The sequence below is a fragment of the Acanthopagrus latus genome, chromosome 11 (assembly GCF_904848185.1).
Source record: "Acanthopagrus latus isolate v.2019 chromosome 11, fAcaLat1.1, whole genome shotgun sequence".
NCBI lineage: Eukaryota > Metazoa > Chordata > Actinopteri > Spariformes > Sparidae > Acanthopagrus > Acanthopagrus latus.
This window is the reverse complement of record NC_051049.1, coordinates 24,960,608-24,984,325: the sequence shown is the minus strand read 5'-3', so window position 1 is coordinate 24,984,325 and position 23,718 is coordinate 24,960,608. Positions and strand designations below refer to the sequence as shown.

The window sequence follows — 23,718 nt, the reverse complement described above, 5'->3', positions numbered from 1 at the left end:
CTATATGACGGAATGAAAATGTTGCTCTCCCAAGATATTTTTTATCGGTATCTCATGAAAAAGAGATAACGAGGACAATAAACAGTTATTGTGAGAAAACAAATCACTGGTCCCTCTTATTACTTGAAGCCTGACATTAAAGAGATCAGCAGTGCCATGCTGGCGTGCATACATAGCATTGTGACGAAGTGAAGTGCAGCAAGTCAATTATCTGGAGATCTCGATACAATTATTTAATTATGCCCCCAAAAACTATCAGGCTTCACAAAATGACATGCAGGAACCCAATAACACGACACAAAAAAAAAAAACAGTTCAGTTGCAAAAGAATATGTTTTAATTTCAAGCGAGGGTCAAACCAGGTAGTCAGTCAGCGAGGCAAACAAATCCAAAGGGAGCAGGCAAGAGGGAGAGTCCAAAGTCCAAAAGGCAGGTCAAATCACAAGCAGGCAGGATCAGATTCAAAATACAGACCGCTGGAGAGCTAGGTTAACACACCAGACAATCTGGCAAAGAACTGAGGGAACAGGCTCAGTAGAAATACTGAGGGGGCTGATTAGCTGATGAGGAGCAGGTGAGTAAGGGGGTGGAGCAGATCAGGTGGATCAAACCAACAGGTAATGCAGAGCAGGGGGGAGAGGCAGGGTCTGAAATGACATGAGGGTTAGTGAGGAGAAAACATGAAACAGACAGATGAAAAACTAAAGTCTGGCTGAAGTTGTGACCAAAACAACAGTGTTATCTCATAATAATGATTTAAACAACCTTGTGATCTCAAGAAAACACATCACATTTAGCTCATTAGCACGGGAAAATGGAGGAAATAATATGTTTGACCCCTGGTTGTTAAGGGGCTTCTGTAGTTCAATTTAAATTATTGTTCTAATTTGGATCCATAATGCTTCCACTTTGAAAGAATGCTGGTGACTGTTTTATTTTTAACTCAAGTGTGTCATGTAAGGCAGGGTTTTTTTGTTGTTTTTTTTTGGGGGGGGGGAATCTTTGGGGAAGATTGAAGTTTTCTAAATAAAAGAAAGGGAAATAATCAAATGTGACAAAGTACAATAACATTAAGGAGGATGGGTGTTAACAGCTGGGCAGGACATTTTTAATCAGATGTGATGTTTCCCAGTCACATTTGTGGTGACAAAACCAGGTAAGACAATTCAAAATCTTTTCCTAACTGTAAGCGAGTGGCTCTCATGCCTATTCCTAAACAGACCATGAGCACAAAAAAAAGCACCCTAAAGAAACATGAAGCTGCAACATATAAAAGTTTCAACATATCCATAGTTCACAGAATCATAGCACCCACCTCTCCACTCTGTTTCAGAGCCACAACAGATCTCTGTGGAGGCTGTACATGCTGAAATCTGCACATTACCATGCAGCCAATTAGGATTTGCCTAATGTTCCCCAGTGGGGTTGCCTCCTTAACACTTACTTTTCTTCAGCTCCATAACAGCAACATCAGAGTCAAAGATGAATTTGTTGACTGACTCGGTCAGATCATTGATAATCAGGCTCATGGCTGCTACTTGGCACGGGGTTTGCTGCCAGTGGGAAGCATGCCAAGCCTGTGTGTGCAGACTGGTGAGCTTTATGAAAACAGCAGCACTATGAATATTTCCATCTCTATCACCGGTTGGAGGTTAATTTTGCTTATTCAAAGAACAAAAAAGTGCAATGGGAGGGTCGTTCAAACTGAGATGTCAAGTCAGAAATTTGTGCAAGATCCATCTTGCCTGTAAAATTTGATGCCTCTTCTCTCTGATCTTTCTGTTTGACTGCAAGTTATCTTGTGTGTCCTGCCCTCTTCCAGGTCACCACGGTGGAGAGGACATCTTATGGTCTTGTGGTTTGACTTGAAACTTATTAGTTCATATTAGCTTGGCGTGTCACTGTTTTGGCTGTGGTAAATAGTTGCTAGTTCTACTCTTCCCCGGCAGAGTTATTTACATCAACAGTGTGTTTTCATTTTTACTCATTTGTTGCAAAAAAAAAAAAAAAAAGAAAGCAATGGCTTTGAGCTTGTGCCTCTTTGGCTTCTTAACCAGCGCTGTCTGTTAGAAAACCACCGCTGAGCTCTGTGTCAAGGCCCTTATTTCTGGCCTCGCTGCAAATCGATTACATGCTAATCGTCCACTCAGCACATGGGAATAATCAGACTCGGTGCCAGAGCACGGTGTTGCCTCCTCGCGTTAATGTTGGCCCAGTTCAGAGTCCGACACTTGGAGCGGAGGCAGCACCGTGATGAGATTAAACCACAGTGTGTGTGAACAGTCCAGTCGCTGCCAGCCCCCATATGGGCCGACCAGCCAAGATGGGACTAACTGGCTGCAGCAGGGGCCAAGGAGGCATGTGGGAGTTTTGTAACCTCGACATCCCAGCTGCCTACTTGGCCTGTGAAAGAGATTTATTTTGAATCTACTTTCTGACAGATAGAACGTTTCAGCTGGCTGTGGCGCTCAGGTCTGCTTTTCTCTGTCCCTGTTTGCGAGACGGGAGCAGAAGGATGGTACCTCCTGGTGAACATCAGGTAAACAAGAGTCAGTGATGCAAAATTCACACGTTAAGTAAAATGATGCTATTACTGTAGCTCTTCAAGACAACAGACATATTGGACTACATCAACAAGTTTTCACTCCCAGCTCATCAAATTGTTCAGTGACCTTAAGCTTCAAACTATGACACTATACCTACTCTCCTAGCATCCCTTCTGGACATGAAGGGCTTTGCAATTAAAGTTTGCACTAATGTGTTATCAGCAACATTTGATTGTACTTTGAAAATAAAGGTCCTGCTATCACATTCACAACAATATGTAAAATACAACATTCAGTTATATATAAATAAAGCACGCTGAATGCTTTAAATATTATTAACACTGTCAAAATGTTGGGGTAAAGTTAGGTTTAACACAAAACTACTTAGTCAGGGTTAGGCAAAGTAAAGTACTTGGTTAGGATGAACTAAATTAAGTACTTAGTTAGGTTAGGAAAAGGTCATTTTTTTCATTAAGTTACCTACATGACATCTTAAACATGACGTAAGTGACATCATTTGTGTCATTTATGTATGCTCTCTAACTTATGATTACAGTGAAGACAAAGCCCCCTTGACAAACAGGATGCAAACTCTGATGGGAAAGTCTTATTAATAAACCACCAAACCACCTGTCAACCTCCTGAATCAGACTCGTTACACGACTGCACTGGAGCGGTGCTTCAAGAAGTGATGCTAGAAGAGCAAAGACAGTGTCAAACTTTGAAACCTACCACTTCAAAGTATATTTAACCATCCTTTTTATAAATCCTATTTATAAATATGTACACTGATGCTCATCATTCTCATATAATATATAATATATATAATATTTTATGACAAAATAAAGCCAACAGGTGCTCTACAGATTTAGATATTACACTTAAAAAAGAAAGAAAACAACCCAATTTATATTTATATATATATATATATATATATATAAATATATATATATATATATATATATATATATATATATATATATATATATATATATATATATATATATATATATATATATGGTGTACAGGGTCAACAAAAGGGCTTTTAACAGGGCTTTTTAACTTAACATCAGTGAGCCTGCTGTTGAGTCTACTCTCTGATGTGGTGTGAGGGGGAACATCCTGCAGATATGACTCCACTCACAGGGTCTTGTCTTGCTTTCATGTGTGCCCGGGATGAGAGAGTCAGATCACACATATCCTATATATCTACATATATCTGCCAGAAGCATCCAAGATCTGTCCGTTAAACTGCTCGCCAAGTAGTTTTCCGTCTGATTTTCAAGTGTAGACGGCTGGCTCAGGTTCAGTCGTCTCCGACTGTGGTGAAGACTGAGATGTGTCAGTGTTTCATTGAACTCTGTTTACCGACACAGATATTTCAATTGCTGGCTCTGATGGTCACTATTGATGCTGGAAAACTCATGGGATAACTGAATACTGCGATTTTGATATTTCTTGCTTCTGTTTTGAAGAGTTTGGAAACTTAACGCAAATGTCACCAATTTTCAATCTTGTTGAATTGTTATCAAAACTGCACAATGAATGCACAGTCCTTTGTCTCCTTGTCCTCGTCCTCACTGCGCCCAATTTTTGGAACCGCTGCTTTAGGCTTCTGGAACTGGTCCAGCTGTATGATTGGCTTTTTGTTTCGGCGGCGTCTCCAGGCCCAAGAGATGAGGGCATCAATTCCGTTCCCATTCTAATGCCTCGCAACGTGATGAAATGTGTTTATAGGGAAAGAAAGCTGTACAGCCGTAATGATAAAACAGAGGAGCAACATCCTGTCGGTTTGTCTTCAATGTGACTCCGAGTTAGTCCAATTATTCTTACAGTGGGAGTAAAAGAGAAAGAAAATCCCACACTCCCTGATGATTCTCTGCGCTGGCACCACAGTCAGCCACTGATCTTTGTAAATGAAGAAATCTGCAAACTGCTCTCCAAAAGCTCCAAAAACAAGCCATGATAGCCCTTCACAAAACCCCATATCAGCAGCCAGAGAGCTCCCTCTTGAATTTTTATTTTGGGGTGTGAATCACGACTCAGCTTTATAACCCTCGTAGAGCGGAGGTGGCCCTGTGGAGAGTTTTTGATGTACTAGTCTAATATAATTCTGTTGCATTACTATATACGACACAGATGGTTGGCAGTTACTGCTGCTGCTATCTGTCTGTCTGTCTGTCTGTCTGTCTGTCTGTCCCTCTCTTTACTTCTGGCCACAACTGAGGCATCTCTCAGACTGTGTGAATCCAGCTGAGGTTTGCCTTTGATGTTTGCTGCTCTGCGTCCTGTAGAGAGGCAAAGACTCTCTCCTGCACTGATGGGAAGATGAAGCACTGCAGCCCACAGAACTGAACAGGACAGAACACATCTCAGTGAAAAAAAAACAAAAAAAACTGGGGGATTCGGTCGAGGGACATTTGTTTTTTCCTCAGTCCGTTCCCTACATTTCACCTGCCTGAAGGTGCTTCTTGACAGCTGATGCCAAAAGCAGACCGAGCGCATAAAGTTTAAAGTGGCACAAGGCAGGACTTTATATGGACAGCCGGCACCCCGGACCCCTTCACTGTTTTATGCTTCGAGAAAACAGTTGTGAAAAGCTGGAAAAGGTCACAGCTCTAGCTGAAAAGGCCAGACTAGAGTTTCAACTGTTTTAGTCATTTTCAACCAAATGCTTCCAGGAAACTGTGGAATCAGAGGGGCGAATCTCAAAGTCCGTTTGGCACAGTGTCTTGACCGCAATCTGGACAACCGTGAAGATTAGGCAAGATTACACCGATGATGGATTAAAAAAAAATGTTTTAAAAACACCCCAACATATGATGTGCAATTTTCACACATGAGGAAACATCACAGTCCTTCTGATGTTCTTTTGCTGTTTACTGTTGCATAACTCTAATGGGTAAGTTGGATTTAATGAATGAATACAGAGGAGATGAAACTGAAGAAAGCCTTTCACTACGGAGGACTGTTTATTGATTTATTTTATGCTGATTTATCTCTTTTAAATTAAACAAATCAACAAATCAGGCTTTCTTTTGTTCACTTCTTTTAGTTCCCTTGTTCCTCAGGTCCTCAAAAGGTTCTTGGCCCCCTGGGAAAGTTCTGCTATAAAGAACCCCTGTTTTGACAATCAACATCCAGCAAGGACACTGACACAGAAAATGTCATGTCATGTCATTGTCCGAACCACTTATCCCTTTCCATGGGGTCACGGGGTGTTGCTGCTGGAGCCAATCCCAGCCTTGTCTCTGGGCGAGGGCAGGGTACTCCCTGGATAAGTCGCCAGCTCATCGTAGGGCCCTCACTAGTGAGCAATGTGGGGTTCAGTGTCTCGCTCAAGGACACTTTGACATGCAGCTCAGCACTGCCCGGAGCTGGGATTTGACCCAGTGACCTTCCGATCACTAGTCGACCGGCTCTACCCGCTGAGCTACAGCCGCCCCCCACACAGAAAATTAAGACAAAATTTCACAAAGCAAGTTAAATGAGCGCTTTATCCAGGGGAAGAAACCAACTTAAGCCAATATCAGAAATGTGAGCAGGTTTCCGCAAATCACAGGTGTGTATGGTATAAAGAGCGGCGGTGACATGCAGCAAGGGGCCACAGCTCAGATACGAATCATGGCCCGCTGTAGCGAGGACACAGCCCCTGAACGTGCAGCACGTTCTCCACTGACTGAGCTTTTATGAAACATGAGGATTTCCAGCTGGGTTGTTGGTGACAGAACCACGTCTACCAAAACATAATCTTTTCCTGCCCCTGACCAGACCATCAAGCACAGCATTATCACAACATGAAACTGCAAATTAAACCTAAAGAAACGTAAAGTCACAAAATGAAGAAATGTGAAGTTTCACCATATCCACAGTCTGCAGAAATCTACACTGTCAACATTTATTCTGGAAGTTAGATTCTAGAAGTAAAGTGAAATCTGAAATCATGACTGCAACATATTTCCTTTGAATAAAGATGCTGTCATGCTTCACTAGTAAAATATCTGCTGGGTGTTTCAAGGGAGCATTTTCTGTTTGGCTGTTCACTTTGTGGAAGAATTCATTTGGCTGACCACACACATACAGCGAGTGAGGAAACTTGGATTCATTGCGACTGAATGTTTTAACTAATAACACATTCATGCTGTGGTAGATTAAGGCTGAGCAATGAGTTCTGGGCAAGAAAGTCACTCAAACTTTGAAAACTTAAAGCACTTGGGTTTGCCGAGGTGTAACACTCTCCACTAGAACTTTAAATATGAAACACTGAAATGAAATCCTGCACCGAGCAAAGTAAGACTGCACGTACCATCGCCCCGATCAGCTCAGTCATTATTTGCGACAATGTTCCAGGTACAGATCTGCCGTGAAATGTGCCATCAGTGCAAGTGGTGAAACGTTTAGGCTTCCCAATGGATCGAGCAATGAGTGATTCCTCACCTTCTCTCCTGTTGACTTTGGCAAAGACCGGCCCATGGCTGCTGGTTAGCTGGGAGGAGCTTCTGAACGATGACGGCGGCAGATTGCTCACCAGTGGGCTGTCACATACCTCTGTTAACCAAACACAAAGCAGAAAAGGGCAGGTTTAGAATGATGGATCGTTTCGCTGGCGGTGTAGACAAATACTTCGCAGCGTGTTGTCTCACTAAAGCTTTGGTGGAAAAGGAGACTGAAGTGAAGTGAAGATGTGTTCCTCTAATTGAAAGGGTAAACGCTCTTCAGCAGCCATCACAGATGATTATAGGCTGGGTCACACAGCAGAGACAAGGAGAAGACAACTTGGTTTCGATGGGAAAGAAAAAGTCGGTCTGGACCTTTTCATGCCTCATGGACTCTGATTTTTATAAATGTCAAGGGTAAGAACAGGAGTTCTAATTTAAGTACAAATGACTCTGAATTAGTGACCTATGAACAACATCATAAAAAAGCACTAGTGACATTATGGACAGTGTTGAGGGATTGTATTTCATTTGTTTGTGACGCAGTAGAGTAACACATTACTTTTCAAGTTCAGTAATCACATTACTGGCAGCCATCTTCCTCTGCTGTCACTATCAAGGTGGGAGTCTTGAATACTGGGGTTAATGTTGTGCCGCTGTGTTTCTCGCAGCACGTTGCGTAAACATAGCAAATCTGGCAGCTGGTTATCAGTTCACCGCGAACTGACTGATCGGTTAACAATTAAGATGGCGTGAGGTTCAGTCGATTTGCACCCAACTGGCCGGCACAAAATGGCCTTCCGAGTTTACTTTTAAACTCTGAGTACATTTCAGAGCCAGTGCTTTCTTTCTTTTACTTGACTGAAGAAGTTGAATCAGAACATCTTGTTTTACCAGAGTCCCTGTGCTTCTGCTTGAGTAAAGAATGTGTACACCTCTACATATGAAAGGTCAGATGATATATTGTTAACTGGCAGTCACGTGACAATGCAGCCAAGGTGATGTTGCCGAGTAGGTCACTTTTAAATTCATTCATCACAAAGCGAAACCTGAAAACCACACAGGGAATGCTCATGTGCTGCTATACTTTACTGCTGCAGTGGTCACTTCTCAATAATTATAAAACCTCAAAAATACAGGCTTTTTGTACAATACACTGTGCAAAAAGACTGTTCTGAAAAAGCTGAGAAAGGAGCTGTGACTAATTATGTCATTAATCCACAGGGATACCCGTGAATACCTGGTTATTAGTTAATTATCCAACGTTTGCTTGTTTCCATGATTACTGCTTAAATCTGGTCGAGAATTTATTTTTCTTTAATGGACGTTGTTTTCCAGCACGGACAGGAGAGCCAGTTCAAATTATTCACAATTCACTCAGATATGCCCGGTCCTGTTTCCCTACTCTGACAACAAGACTTCAACTGAGATTACTTTGTCAACGTTATTGGACTTCATTTCAAGCACAGAGGGGTTTTCATTACCTGAGACTATAAACCACGGCCTGTTGACAGTTTTGAATAGCCTGTCATATCCACCTAAGTGTGCCTGGTCTAACTCCTCCTCTCTCTTCAGGCACTTCAGAGTCGGTGCATTTCCATTTCAGCTCAGGTCTTTAACAGCATCTTCAGACGAGTTCGGAATCTGAAGGAGGCTTGTGGCTTTTGCGTAATGACACACAATAATCTAACTTTCACCTTCTCCTCTGCTCACCCATGATGCGTTTGTCAGTTGGTACTTAGGCTACTTGCATCCTACATGTGACACTGAGGCCCCTCCCAGTGCTGGATTTCCAAAACTCTGGTTATTTTCCATATAATATGAATATATAAAATGTGGTGTAAACTGCTTCTTTGGCGTATAGTTTTTTACTGCAGATGGTTGAAGATAGATAAGCATCATTACATCGTTATATTTTAGCACTCTAAACTCTAAAAAAATGCACAATGTATAGCCGATTGTCCGTTCATAATGCTGCTGTTTGTTCATCTAGATCCAGCAGGCCTGAGGCTGACGGAGGCACACAGAGACCTGTGGATAATAGCGAAGCACTGAATGCAGGATATAGTTGAATTAGTGCAGAGAGGCGAAACGAGCGGTGCAAAACCTCAGTGGATAATGTGTCACGAGAGCGCGGCCTTGGCCAAGAGAAAGCTGGATAAGAGAAGCAGAGGTGTTTGAACAGGCGTGTTGGTTTTTACTCGGAGGAGTGGTGACATTTAAAAGGTGACAGTGAGAAGGAGCGAAAGGACAAATACAGAGAGCTTAGAGGAATATGAAGGTAAAAGGCTGTTAAACTGCCAGCCACTGACCGGGGCTTTGTCAGACACGTATCCAAGGCACCTTAAAAAAACAGAGCTACAGCGAATGCATTGTTATGAATTCATGGTGCATCGTCAGTTTTTTTTATTTTTTTTAGTCAGATCCAGTCAGGATCAAAATTGAAAATTGTGGTTACAAAAGGCAAGATAAGATGGGCGTCAGGCCAAAGTTGAGGCTTCAAGCATTAGTCCAAAGAGCGGTGTGTGAGGTCACTTAACTGAACCCCGTGACATACTGATAAGCTGCATTTCCGTTATTACAAATGTCAAAATGAGGTTCAAATAGGTTTTCCGAAATCATGTTTCCGTAAAAGACTAAAGGGCAGATGACAGGATACGACAAGTCCATCCTTCTGCAGTACACTGCGTCATCCATTTTACCATTTTAGTGAAATAACTGAGTGCCCAGAGGGATAACAACAGATCCAGGGATGCTGAATACTGATGAGTACCATCCATCATGTCAACAAACTAAAGGCAGAAGAGTTCAGAGCTGGATATGTGTCCCAGACAGTCAGTCGACTTGTTGATCAGCGTGATCTCACTCCCTTCTGTCTCTCTTTTTCTCTCTCACACAGTTTAACAGCCATCGCCAAGCGGTAAACAACTTGGTTTTTTTGCTTTTTTTTTTTTTTGCTTTTTTGTGTGTCTGTCAGTTTGTGTTTTGACAAATTTCTCACCCTCTCCCAAAGCAGTTCGGGTGCACAAAGGTTTAGCTGCTTGATACAATGTTTGAGTGTGAAAACTGTGCCGTAGAACTAAAAGGTCGCTGAGAGCTCAAACCGCCGCCAGTACTGACAATCTTTTCCAACTCGGAGACAACTAAAACAACTTCTAACAATTTTTTAAATTTCAATTAAAACTCTGTTTTAGCAGAATCTACCTGAACATGCCCACGAGCACTGTTTGTCCTCTCCTCATAATAACGGATACAGGAGTAACAGTTTCATTTTAGACAGTTACTTACCTTGAGAGCCTGGTAGGCTTAATCCCATTTCAAAATTTCACCCCTACCCCTCGTTTTCAAATGTCTCTTAGAACAAATCTACAAGGGGAAATCAACCACCACCCCTCATGCGTCATCAGTAGCCCTCAATGGTGTTTACGTAAAGTGACGCTAACAGACATTTTCAATATACTGGTGATTAAGTGGGGATTTCTCTGGTGTTACTGTGGCACCTGATATTAAAAGAACAGTGCCAAGTGTATCAACGTCACTGCTGGACTTAACTTCAATTTCAGGTGTCCTATGCCATCACATCAACATGTGGGAGTGCCATATGCAAATCAGCAATAACAATGTAATGTTAGATGACAAGCCAGTTAGCTACCACAACATTAGCAATGTAGTGACAGATTTTTATGCTTATTAGTTTTTGGTGCTCACAGAAAACAAATTAACTATGAAGGTGATAATACATCGATATTAGATCAATATCCTGCAAGGAATCATTTTTGTCACACAAAGAAAGGTGCCAGTAGTCACAAATGGTAGATACATTTTTTAACAAAACTGTCCACGTATGAATATCATCAGTTTATAGACTGTCAGATAATCTGACAGCAGTAGTCTTTTGCATGTAGCTACTGAGGCTGTGTATTTATGTTGCTAAACAAAAAACAATTATTCATTTCAAAGGAAATCTTTCGTTGTGTGTTTTTTTTTTCATATTGCATTGCAAAAGCCAGTTAAAATGACCATATACCCAACAACTAATCATTGCTAATAATACTGTATGCTAATAGATAAAGGAGTGACGTTAATACAGTACATGCTTTGAATTCCTTTGATATAACTGCAGCAGATGATAGAACGCTGATGATTACAACCAGAAGAGACTTGACTTAAGACTTAAGAAAATGACTTGAGCATCTCTGCTAATCACCAGCCAGCACACGCCGCATACACACACAAACATCACGGTCCTGAAACAATAGCTAAGCCCCCTGAAGCCTCCTTGCGATGCCAGGTCCGTACAAAGTTGTCTAATTTAGGGTGGCTTGAATTATTCACAGTGTCAACTCATACAGTAAGTCTACCATACTGTCTACCATAACAGCGGTTGCTGGTGGCTGCCAAAGTGATGCCCAGTGTTTCCCATACATAGGTTTTATCTGCTCAGTGGGGACAGTCCACAGCTGTTTTGCTTAATTTAAAGGTGTAGTAGTTTAACACGGTTAAACTATGTTAGGTTAAGACAGAAATGTTGTCCACTTGCTATTCGAAAAATTCATTTTCTGTGAAGGTTATTTTGAATAAGAAAATAATACAAAAGTGCATATATTTTGTTGAAGTTTATGAATAAACGTTTCCTGACAAATGGCAAGTGATTAATGAGCAATTCTGGAATTTTGAGCTGGATGGAGGTGGATGTCGAGCCCACCCAGACGAGACCTCTAGATTACTGGATTAAACATTCCAGAACCAAGGACAGCTAACAGTGCCCCCATCACCCTGTAGCAGGGTAGGGTAAACATCAGAAACTGTACATGGCCGGCACCTTAAAGGCCAAAAAGAGTCACTCATAAACCTTTGTTTGTTCATTATTGAACTTGTCCATCACACAACAAAGCCATGCCACCACCTACTTATAGATTCTCGCCGAAAATTCTCATGAAATACTGAGGACAGACAGTTCTCATAGCTGTTGTTCTGAATTCTGCCATGTTGCCTGGATGGTTCTCCTTATCCCTCTATACCAACAAGAAACAAACACGCTACCCCTGGGCTGAGGGGTAGGGCTAAATGTTAAGAGGAAGGGGTATATTTAGATTGGGACTTAAGCTCAGGGTTTTTTAGATGGAGAAAAAAACACACACATTCAAATAAGGATGGATTCTGTCTGGTCCCACTTAAGAAAGTCAGATGAAGGACATGGCCAAAAAGTAGAGGGTCGACACTTAAAAACACTGACAGTCACAATTTCTACAACTCTCGGCTCAAGATGCTGTTTTTCTGACGGTGAGAAAACGTCTCTGCCTCGCAATGTCAAGTGGTTTGATTAGAAACAAGCAGATCACAGTGTTGGGACAGAAGACTGGGATATCTGTGCGACATGTCACACTCACGACCTAACACTGTCAGTGTGTACTGTACGTGAGGTCTTGTCGCCTCTGTGTGTCTCATTAAGCACATCTTACCAGAAATATCAAGAGAAAAATCTTCTTTCTTTCTTTCTTTCTCTGTATGTGCTATAAAAAATGGTTAAAGGTGATAGAATTATTTATTTTTTTCCAGCACTGTTAGTATCTTATTGACTTTTCTGCTCTCACACAAATAAACTCTGTAATACTGGTGAAAACATGTCTGACACACTTTTCTGCTCACAACTTGATAAAAACCTTGTGGTACTGGCTGTCAAGGAACTTTACTCAGACACCACAACCTCAAAAGAAGACTAAAGCCAGCTCAGTGAGGCAGGGAGGACCTGGGAGCCATTAATGGACAAATAGAAACAGATTACTTTCAAAATACAGCAGAATGTCAAAATGAAATACTTACACAGAAAGGGAATTTAAATTATGTTTTGTCTTTCCCGTAATACCAAGTGCTGTATCGTAGGCAACTGGACTCGTTTCACTTTCTTAAGGTTGTTCTACCTCTCATCCAAAAAGTGTCTTCAGATGTGGATCCACGCGGGAACTATCTCAAAGTTCAGTGAAGGAGGAGAATATTTTGAGCAACCTGTTGAAATCGAACTTGAGTGCCAGACAGCACCTGCTAACATAAGCAGTAGAGTAAGCTGAATACAGTAGGATTATGTCACTATATTGTAACATCATCATAATACATACGTACTTGGAGAGTGGATTTTTCTGAGGTGGAACATGTTTGAAAAGTTTGATAGATCTAGATGGTCCAGGTGAGGGGATCAAAGTTTGTACAGTTCATCCTCTGGGGAGAATGAGTACCTGTACCAAATCTCACAGGAATCAATTCAACAATTTTTGTATATATACAGAAAAGATGTCTGATAAAGTCACCAACATTCATCTGAGAACCATTAACTTATATACAAAATATCCTGATCTACTCCTAATCCACTTCAGTTGTTCAGGAGCATGTTGCAAAGGTGTTTTGCCGTGAAGCTCCAGAAACGTTTCGTGGGCTGCGGAACTTGGAACACGACTTTCCCGCTGCATGACGGTTAGTGGATAATAACTGAATTTTCCTACTTTAGGTGAACTTTATAGTTTCCTCAGTAAAAACAGAATAATGTTTACTTTAAAATAACTTTTCAGTGTGCGACTTTATATGTGTGAGGCATACCTCAAAGCACTGTATTGAGCCATCACCACCATTTTGTGGCTGTCTAAGTCAAGCTAAAGTTTGACTGTTGAAGCCATTTGGCTGAGACTGATGGATCTTGTCTCCGCTTTGAGTGCAGACTTAAGCACGAGAGTCTGACAGTTTAACTGAGACACTGCCGGGCTGACTGCTAACAATGAGAGGAGTATTTGTTCCCCATTTCCAGCCCTTCATCTGTCTGTTCGTGACACACCAGGAAGGTCAGTAATTCTGCTGACGCTCGACATCTAAGACCACCCTAGTTAGAAAATCCCATGATACTAATATTGGACAAACTGTTCTGTGCAACTTAATGATGTTGTTTTTCTCTGTGAAATGGGATGAAAACAATGCTTTAATTTCTTCCATCCCGACTACATTAATATGTTGCTCCACGGGAGGCGGAGCCAATCAGCAGAATTAAATAAATCAAAGAAAACAGCAGGGCAACAGAGCAACAATTAAAACATTTATCTGGAGTCTGCGAGATTCCCCCGTCCCATTAGTATGTAAGTGCTGAGGCAAGCATGAATAACATACATACAACACAATAGTAATGAGAGGGACAGTTCAAAACTGTTCACGATGAACTGTCTTATGTAGATCTGGGAGGATTGCTTCTATTTCTACTAACTCTACAAAAGAAGGCAACAGAGATAAGAATCCAGAAGGAAAAAAAACAACTAAAACTAAATACAAACCAGAAAACACAAGGAATACAGGAAGAAAACACAGGTAATACACAGGGAGAACACAGAAGAGAAGTGACAACGCAGATTAAATGAGAGGGTACAACACAGCCTTAATTACAGAGAGGGAGGGAAGATTAACATGGTACAGGTGAAACTACTAATACAAAAACATAAATGCAGAGTACAAATCAGAACAACACACAAGGCTAAAACTTACAAAATAAAACAGGAAACGAGTAGACCAAAAACCCAAACCATGACAGACTCCGCTCATATGTTTGTTGTTTTGATGACCCATGAATTCACCCACTGCATGCTCTGTGGCTTTATGACACAATCACATTACTGCCACTGGACAGGAGACTTATTTGTGCTGAAACACCGTTTCACTGAGTTCCTAAAGTCCTTCTTTGTCTTCATGGTGTCTCTATTCACTCACCAAAAGTTAGACTCTCCAAATTATTACACACAGGCAATATTTTCCTTTGTGAAAGGATATTATTCACTCTATGTTCAAAGTTCAACACTAAAAAACCGTGTGTCCTACATGACCCTGCAACTGAAATAACACTCAGCTCCCCAGGGCCTCTTCCACAACTCTCAAATCTTCAATAAGACTCCTCAGTGATGACTGTTTTTTGTAAAAAAGATTTGGAGTGTCTAACCCCCATAATTAAGACTTGGATGTCCCCAAAACAGGTAAAAAGAACAGGGGGGGTTGGGGATGTTGAAACATGTATCCTCCTTACCTTTAATCTCAAACTTTACAATATATTTCCATATTCATGCCTAGAAGAAACTCTTACTACGATTTCAGACACCCCTATAGTGGACGGTACCATTTTGCAAAACACTGTTAGATGATGTAAGTAGCTATCTAGCTAAATTTATACTTTACTTATTACCTTAATAATTTCTGAATAACATTGTGTCAAAGATGAATGCTGATGTGTGTCTATGGCTCAGCATTTCAATATGAAATGTAATTTAAAATGTTAGTTTAACCACTAGTGATAGCATATGTTGCAATGGGACAATGGAGGTTTAGTTGTAGAGATATGCTTAGTCAGTATAGACAGCGGTGGAAGAAGCACTTAGATCCTTTACTGAGTAGTATCAATACCACGATGTAAAAATATATAATTACAAATAAAGGTCCTGCATTTAAAATCCTACTTACGTTAAGATATAGAAGTAGTAGTATTGAGTTAGTAGTATGACGTTTTTAAGTAAGGGTACTCATTTTGCAGAAATCAAGCAGCAACTGATATATTAAATACATTTAACAGGGAACATTTTTAATACTGAGGAGTCAATGCATACAACATTGTATTGTGAATTGTGTGTTGAACTTCCCCCGGAGTTCAGTCAAATCCATCACTGAAAAAGATTTATTTTCCAGCAAGACAATGACCTGAAGCTTACAGCAAAAGCTACACAAAATTGTTTAAAGATGAGAAGGTCAGTGTTCTGGACTGGCCAAGTCGAGGCCCAGACCTCAAACCGATTTGAATGTGTGAATTTGTGGCTGGAGTTGAAAAGGGCTGTTCAAGCCCAATCCTCGTGCAATCTGCCAGAGCTTCAGCAGTTTTACAAAGAAGAATAGAGTCAAATTGCAGTGTCCAGATGTGCTCGCCTGATTCAGACCTATCCACACAGACTCAGCGCTGTGATTAAGGCCAAAGGTGCATCTACTGAATGCTGAATTGAAGGTGATGAAAACACTTAATACAATCACTTATTTTACATTATATATGTTTAATTAATTGACATTACTCTGAAGAACTCAAATACAAAGCCAAGTACTAAGCGGGACAGTATGAATGATGGTGAGTTTTCCATGTGTTTGCTGTCGTATTAAGGAGGCAGAGGGAGATCAGAGTGGAAGTCAGCAGGCAGGAGGAAGACAGCAGGACAGTGAGACGATGGCCTTGCTAGCAGAATACTTTGTTGGTGACTCCTGACTACAAAAGTTTTTCTGTGTTACTTTCCCTGTGAGCTGGTGTAATAGATTTGGTTTGATGTCATCTACCAACTGCAGACAATATAGTGTAAGGATTGTAAGACCATTCTCTGAAGCACACGTCAGCACTGTACTGGCTTCCCTTTGAGCTCTGGACAAAAAGTGCCCCCCCCCAACTGTCATTGTATAATTGCACTCTGATTATGATAACTATAATAACTGGACTACACTTGACAGGTTTAAAACCTTGATTGAATTAATGGTGTCTGGTGGTTCGCCTTGAGCCTCCTGTATGGTGTCATTACATAAGGCTCTTCTCATAAAGAGAGGGAGGTCAGAATAGCATCAGTACATGATTAAGGGTTATAATTACTACCCATTTGAAGAGGCACTTTAAGGCCTGCTCCCACTGTGCCACTCCACTCCTCAAGCCAGCAAAGAGGAAAGGCTTTTATTAGATCAGAAAGGAGGAAGGTTAAAGCAGCAGGCTAAGCAGTAACTGTATTTATATGTACTCTGATGACAATTTGATGTTTAATTGGTTGAGACGTACTCAGACATAAATAGGAAATGAGCAGCACGCTTGTAGTAATGCATCACTACACATACATGCACGATAATGAATCTTTTAAAGAAAGTTAGCTAGTACAGTAAAACTTGGGTGTTCTTGTGGCAGTTTTGCCTGTTATGTCTATCATTTATAGGCTTTACTTTCCTTATGGGAGATTGAATAATTTGGAAGTCCTCACATATTAGCTTGTAGTTTCTTCTTCACTTCTCTTCGGCGGTTTACTGCTGACAGAAATAGTGTCATGTTAGTCCTACCGTGCATGCACAATAAAACTTGGAGAGTGCAATGTTATTATAACTGAGAAATGTAGTCAAACCTGTGAAAAGAAAATGGAAGTGGTTATAAACTGGACATACATTTAAAATGTTTTTGTTGTTATTTGTTTTTGTGCCAGCTAAGGCATGCATATCTCTATATATCTCTGCAATGCATTAAACAGCTCTAAAGTTACCTCTAAATGTCACTTTGGTGAATAAGATGCCGATGTATTCCCAAAAAAACATTGTGTCTGTCCCTTTACATGAAGACTACAGCATTTGTTTGCTTTGTCGCTCGTTCCCCTGCCGGTGCTCGGCCTGCCAGCTGACATCGATCAACACCGACATGCCTCCTCCGCCAGCTTAAAGCTGCATTTCTAATATTCTAATAGTAGACCCTTTTTTGTTGCCTTTAAATGTTATAGAAAATGTGGACGTTATTTTTTACTTCAAAAACGGATGTGTAAATGTGATTTCAGTTCTGTGATGTTAGTTGTGAGAAATCCAATCAAAAAATGTATTTCCATTCATTTGATGTAACGTTTGAGGTACTGCGGTTGATACATTGTCAACAGATCTTGTACATAAAAGGGCTTGTTGTTCAGAAAACACATTCTCTGCAAGTGAGCCAGTTGTCAGAAGTCATATTTTCCCAATATACACTGTACACATTTCAAAGTTATATACCATCATCATGTTTGTTGTCTCAGTATGATAAAAAAGGAAAAGAACAAACAAACAGAAAAAAATGTGAGTGTTTTTCTGCGCGAGTAGACAGTTTGATGAACTGTAGATCTACTACAGGCACATAACATCCATTAAATGTGAATATTACCAACTTTTCTGCAATGTACTTTTATACACTGTGGTTTGTAAATAGTTTACTTTGTTGAGTCATCAATATGTGGCTGCCAACCTCATTATTGTAATATTAGACACAATATTTCCTTCCTGACAGGCCATTTAACATTGAAAACACCTAAAAGAAACAGCCATTCTGCTGATACAGTTTTATATGAATTTAGCTCTGCTCACTGACTGCGATAATTGTCATAGGGAAAATGACAATGTCTTCAAATAAAACACATCTCAACCGCAGGGTTGTCTTCAAAGATAAAGGTAATCAGGCTGAGAAACCGTGTTACAGTAATGTCAACCCATTGGCAAGAAAGTAAGATTGCGATACAGAAGAACAGGATTTTATTGCTGAAACTTGCGTTGCTGTGCACCACAGAGCTGCAGCCGTGTGAAGGTGAGAACAGAGGGGGTCAGTCTGACATCACGCAGACACACACACACACACAAAAAGAAAAAAAACAAAAACCACTGATGGGTGAAATGAGAGAAGGAGTTGGGTGTGTCACCGCGTGGCTTCAAGACGAAGGGCAGCTACAATGAATGTCCACACAGGGCACTGAACCGAACTTCTCCACTTCTTCTCAGTTATTTTTTTTCACTCCTCAGTTCATCTTCTACCAGCTCCTGCTCGAGTTTCTCTTATTCTCTTTTTCTTCTAGCCCAAGGCACTAAGACGTCTTCTTGAATTGTTGTTGAATTGTTTAATCTGTTTCTTAATTGTTTGGCGAGGGCGCAGCCTTGCACTGTTACCACCTGTGCGATTTTGGTCGTCTGGTCATCCGTTAAACTCAGGCCATCCTCCCCAAGTACACTGCTGTGTAGGACATCATTGCAAGCAGCTTATTACGATCCATATTTCAGTTCTCATTCTAGTGGTCAAACAAATTATGACGTGAGCAAAGGAGGAAGTCAGGTAGTGTTAGGTATATAACAGACACTGTTTGTGTCCCATGTGAAAGCAAAAGTCAACGCTGACTTCACATATGAAACATAATTTCACACACAGTAGTTGGTGCATAAACCAAACAAAACTACAACTATTTCATAAAGTTAACCACACAACGACAGTGGTCCAGTACGCCTGTCACTAGCAACTCCTGACTTTCAAAATCAGTTTGATGACCCCAACAATGTGTTCTGGATCTTCTCATCAAAGCCTGTGATATTCATCAGCAGATTGAGTTTGAAGTCATTAAAGTGATCAAAAAAAGTGAAATCTGAACATCTACAATTACATGAAAAAACTGAACAAACTTCACCTGCTGCTCACCAACTGAATGGAGCTTGTGGTGCAAGTGAGTTCAGAAGTTTTCATTACATTTGATAAAAGTTTGGAAGTTATGTAATGTCCAGGATCTGTCTGCAGTGCTGGAAACTAAATGCATTTGCTCAGGTACTCAAGTACGGTTCTGAGGTACTTGCTGTCCACCTCCACTGCATATAACATGAAAATGTGACTTAATTGTTAATCAGAGAGAGTGACAGAAAAGAAAAGAAGGCAGTAAAGTTATAAATGAAAATCAGCTGTCAGTAATATTTTTATGTAACTTGTATGTACAAATTGTTTATTTGCTAATGGCTGATGCCCACAGTTTCTACTCTCCTCCTGCCTCACAGACTGACAGTGAGTAGTGACCCTAGAAGAATGTGCTGATTCTTGGACCGATAACAAGTCATCTGATATAATGACAGGGCCATTTGATGAATGGGTCTGTTTTTAGGGAGGCAGACATCCACCGGGGAGCCGGCCTTGGGCAAACACAAAATCCCACAGGTCACAAAGGCAGATGGATGGACTGCAGTTCTCTGTCACTTTTATCGCTTAACTACTTGTCCCTGGATTAATAAATCTAGATTCATGACTGGCAGCCCCAGGCCCACACCACCAGCACTGCTGCTGTAACCTTGACTTAATCAGAACCTCTTCATGGCTCCACTTTTACTAAACAGATTTTCATAACTGACACTAAAGCAGAAAACTAAGGGCGATTTATCCTCCACTGCTTCGCTCTTTCCTTACAGTGGATCTCTAAGACAGCACAGTCTCATGGAGCATAAAGGACAGAAGGGTTTGCAGAGAATATATCTCATACATTCACACCAAATTGATTTTATTCAGAGGTTTATGTTCTCTCGATGCAAACCACCAGCTCATTGAAAAGTAATAAATTCTGATGAGACAGGGCTGTTCGCATATGAAGCAGGGAGCTAGGACCAAATTTAAATCAACTCCTCTCCCGGCATATTTCTTTCCAACTTATTCTCTGTCTGGCTGTGAACTAGGGGAGATGAATTTCTGGGAGTCTGGAAAAATAACAGCAACACCCCCCTTCAGCCACTTAAATAATCAAACAAATCTACCCAACCCACAGTCTCAGCCATGTGGGACATGAAAGGCTCCTGAAGTCACCCTGCTGCTTCCACCCGGGCAATAATCAAGATCTTGACAAAATTGTGTTCTCTGTAATGGTAAATAAAAAAGAAAAAGGAGGAAAGTGTGTGGATAAGAGACTATTTTCACCAGCTGAATGGCGGGAGAAAGTGTGTTTACCAGAAAGGGGTTTCCGCCGGTATATTGCAAGACTGGTGTCCTTACTCTCTGCTGGGCCTAAGCATCATGGAATATTTTTTGAAATGTATTCCTAAGATGTTTTCTTGAAAAAAGCTCCTTTCTCCAGGAATAAGTCACGCTGTGTAAGGCTAAGCTTCAGCTATTTTGTTTTGAATAAATGCTACGGCTCAAGACCCGAACCAAGTTCCCATGCCCTGCTTTTCATCCTGCTGTCTGAATAAAGTGAAGCCATGGAGTAGACGGACCCGTCCTCACTTAAAGGGGCAGTTGAACCAAAAATGCAAATTCAGTCATTATCTACTCAACCCTGTGCCACTGGAAAGTCAGGCACAGCTCAAGTTCAAGGGACTTCAAGTCTCCCAGCAATCCAAAACTGATTTGAACAGACCTTGGTTATTTAAATCCACCTACGGCTCAAATCACTGTAGCCGCTACGCTAAAAGCATAAGCGCACACCTCGTGTAAATGGGGTGCGTGAGTTCCACCGTGCATCAAGTGGATAAATAACATCTTTTCAAATCAATTCGGGTTTCATGTACCCCTTAGCTGTTGCACATTTTTTTCAGACAGTCTCACCTGAAAGGTAATCATGGTGTTGCATGGAAAGGGATTCAAATTGTTGTAAGTCATTTAAAAAGAGAGCTTGAGAGAGAGAAGTTCCAATCCTTTTTGCTCTCTTACCTCCAAACATCTGAAGTGGCTGGAAACGTTGACTGGATGCTTTCTGAAAGTTACAGAAATTGTCAGACAACAGCTGGTCCCAGAGCTGTTTGAGTGTCCACTCGTAACTGAGTGATACCGGCAGCTTAAGTACGTGTGTGTGTGTGTGTGTGTGTGTGTGTGTGTGTGTGTGTGTGTGTGTGTGTGTGTGTGTGTGTGTGTGTGTGTGTGTGTGAAAGAGAGAGGGAGATGCAGTGAATGAGCAGACAAAGACAGAGTGTGGCTGAGGATGATGGATGTGACAATGACAGAAACCTCCAGTCCTCCTTGTACAAAACAAAATGAATGATACGACACTGAGCTGAAACCTTTTCTTTCCTTAGGAAGCATAAGCTGGACAGAAGACAAGTCATTAAGAGGATGATGGAGGCTCTGACTGGTATACAGTATGCTGCAGAGCAAAACATGTGAAGCACATTTCTTTTTTCTTTTTTTTGTTTTAAAACAAAGCCTTGTTTTCTGAATTGTCTGTTGCAGAAGAGACTGTTGTGTTTGAGCCAACACAGACAATGAGTGAGTCAATCACTCCATACCTCAGTACTTCCCTTTGTTTTCAGCTTGTTGTTTTCCAGAACAATCAATACAGTTGAGAAACCACAATGTCTACACCCAGCTCCATCATCCTTCAACCATCCATCCATCCAAATTAAACCAGCTGAATAAAAATGTGTGTGAGAACTTCCTGATCCACCAGGCACCTCGTTGTAGTCATTTTGCTTTTCTTTTTGCTCATTTAATGTTCCATTGTGATTCAGTTGCACCTCTTTTTAGTCATTTTGCATCTTTGTGTAGTTGTTTTGTGTCTCTTTGTAGTTATTTAGTGTCCCTTTGTAGTGATTTTGCTTCTTTTTGTGGTTGTTCAATGTGTATTTGTGGTTGTGTTGCATTTTATTGTGGTTGCTTTGTATCTGAAGTTGTTTAGTGTCTCTTTGTAGTCATTTGACATGTCTTTGTGATTATGTTGCATCTCTTTGTAGTCGTTTTGTAACTGTTTGTAGTTGTGCAGTGTCTCTTTATAGACATTTTGCATTTATTTGTCATCATTGAATGTCTCTTTGTGGTTGCACTCCATCTATTTTTAGTTTTCCATCTTGTTGTTGTCATTTTGTGTCAGTTTACAGTTGTCAAGTTGTCAAGTGTCTCTTTTAAGTCATATTGCTTCTCTTTGTGGTTGTTTAATGCGTCTTTGTGGTTGTGTTGCATCTCTTTGTAGTCATTTTGCATCTCTTTGTGGTTGTTTAAAGTGTCTTTGTGATCGTGTTGCATCTTTTTGTAGTTTTGTGTCTCTTTGTAGACATGTTGTGTGGTGTTTACAGTTGTTAAGTGTCCGTTTTAAGTCACTTTGCTTTTCTTTGTGGTTGTTTAACGTGTCTAGTAGTTGTGTTGAATCTCTTTGTAGTCATTTTGTGTGTGTTTGTAGTTGCTTAGTGTCTCTTTAAAGTCTTTTTGCATCTCTTTGTGGTTGTGTTGCATCTCTTTGCAGTCGTTTTCTATCTGTAGTTGTTTAGTGTCTCTTTGTAATCATTTGACATTTCTTTGTGATTATGTTGCATCTCTTTGTGGTTGTGTTGCATCTCTTTGCAGTCGTTTTCTATCTGTTTGTAGTTGTTTAGTGTCTCTTTGTAATCATTTGACATTTCTTTGTGATTATGTTGCATCTCTTTGTGGTTGTGTTGCATCTCTTTGCAGTCGTTTTCTATCTGTTTGTAGTTGTTTCGTGTCTCTTTGTAGTGATGTCGCATCTTTCTGTAGTTGTTTTGCTTCTGTAGTTGTTTTGCATCTTTGCTCTTTGCTTCTCAATTAAACCAGCTGATTAAAAATTGCGTTTGGCCTGATCCATCAGCCTCGTTGGTGCTTTCTGGGTCGATGCGCGTGCAGGGGTGTGATGTATAAGGCTGCCCTCACTTACAGCGTCACACTGAGGGAGTAAAGTCTAATTACAGTGAGGAAGAAGGATCGTCAGATTCTACTGAGCCACTTCTTTAACAGCGCGGGGACTGGAACTATTCATTAAAACCTCCAGAGAGCAAAACAACAGCACACGCTCGACAACAGCATGAAATCAATCGGTTCATCTATCCATCCATCCATCACATGTGTTGGGTTTTCTCTCACTCTTTAACATCAGCTTTCTCACAAAACTTTTAAGCAAGCGACCCTTTCAGTTCACTTGACTTTACCTGACAACCCTTTATGATCCTTTCTGACTATAAATCTGGAGCTGATACAGCAGCGGCAGCAGCATCCTCCCGTGCAGCTGGCTCACATCTCCACAGGCAGGCTGCCGTCTTCCTCCCCCTCTGTCTCCCCTTCTCATGAGACAACACGCATATTAAAATAGGAAACTTGTGGTATTCGCCCTCTTTAAAGTTGACAGCTGTAAATCCCCGGAGGCTGTTCGCTCCCTTTCAACAACGAGAATCCACGGTGGTTTGATCAGACCCGGCCAACTGTTTGATTCACGGCATAAACAGCATGAGCTACAGTACACAGC

General features: G+C 40.9%; 1 protein-coding gene across 1 annotated transcript in view; it reads right to left on the bottom strand.

Moving 5' to 3' along the window:
- LOC119029256 (contactin-associated protein-like 4) overlaps positions 1 to 23,718 on the bottom strand; it is a 117,895-nt gene that overhangs the window by 92,923 nt on the left and 1,254 nt on the right. The window contains exon 2 of the mRNA XM_037115967.1: positions 6,984 to 7,094. Within this exon, the coding sequence (XP_036971862.1) occupies positions 6,984 to 7,094 (111 nt within the window). The remainder of the gene's footprint in view (positions 1 to 6,983; positions 7,095 to 23,718) is intronic.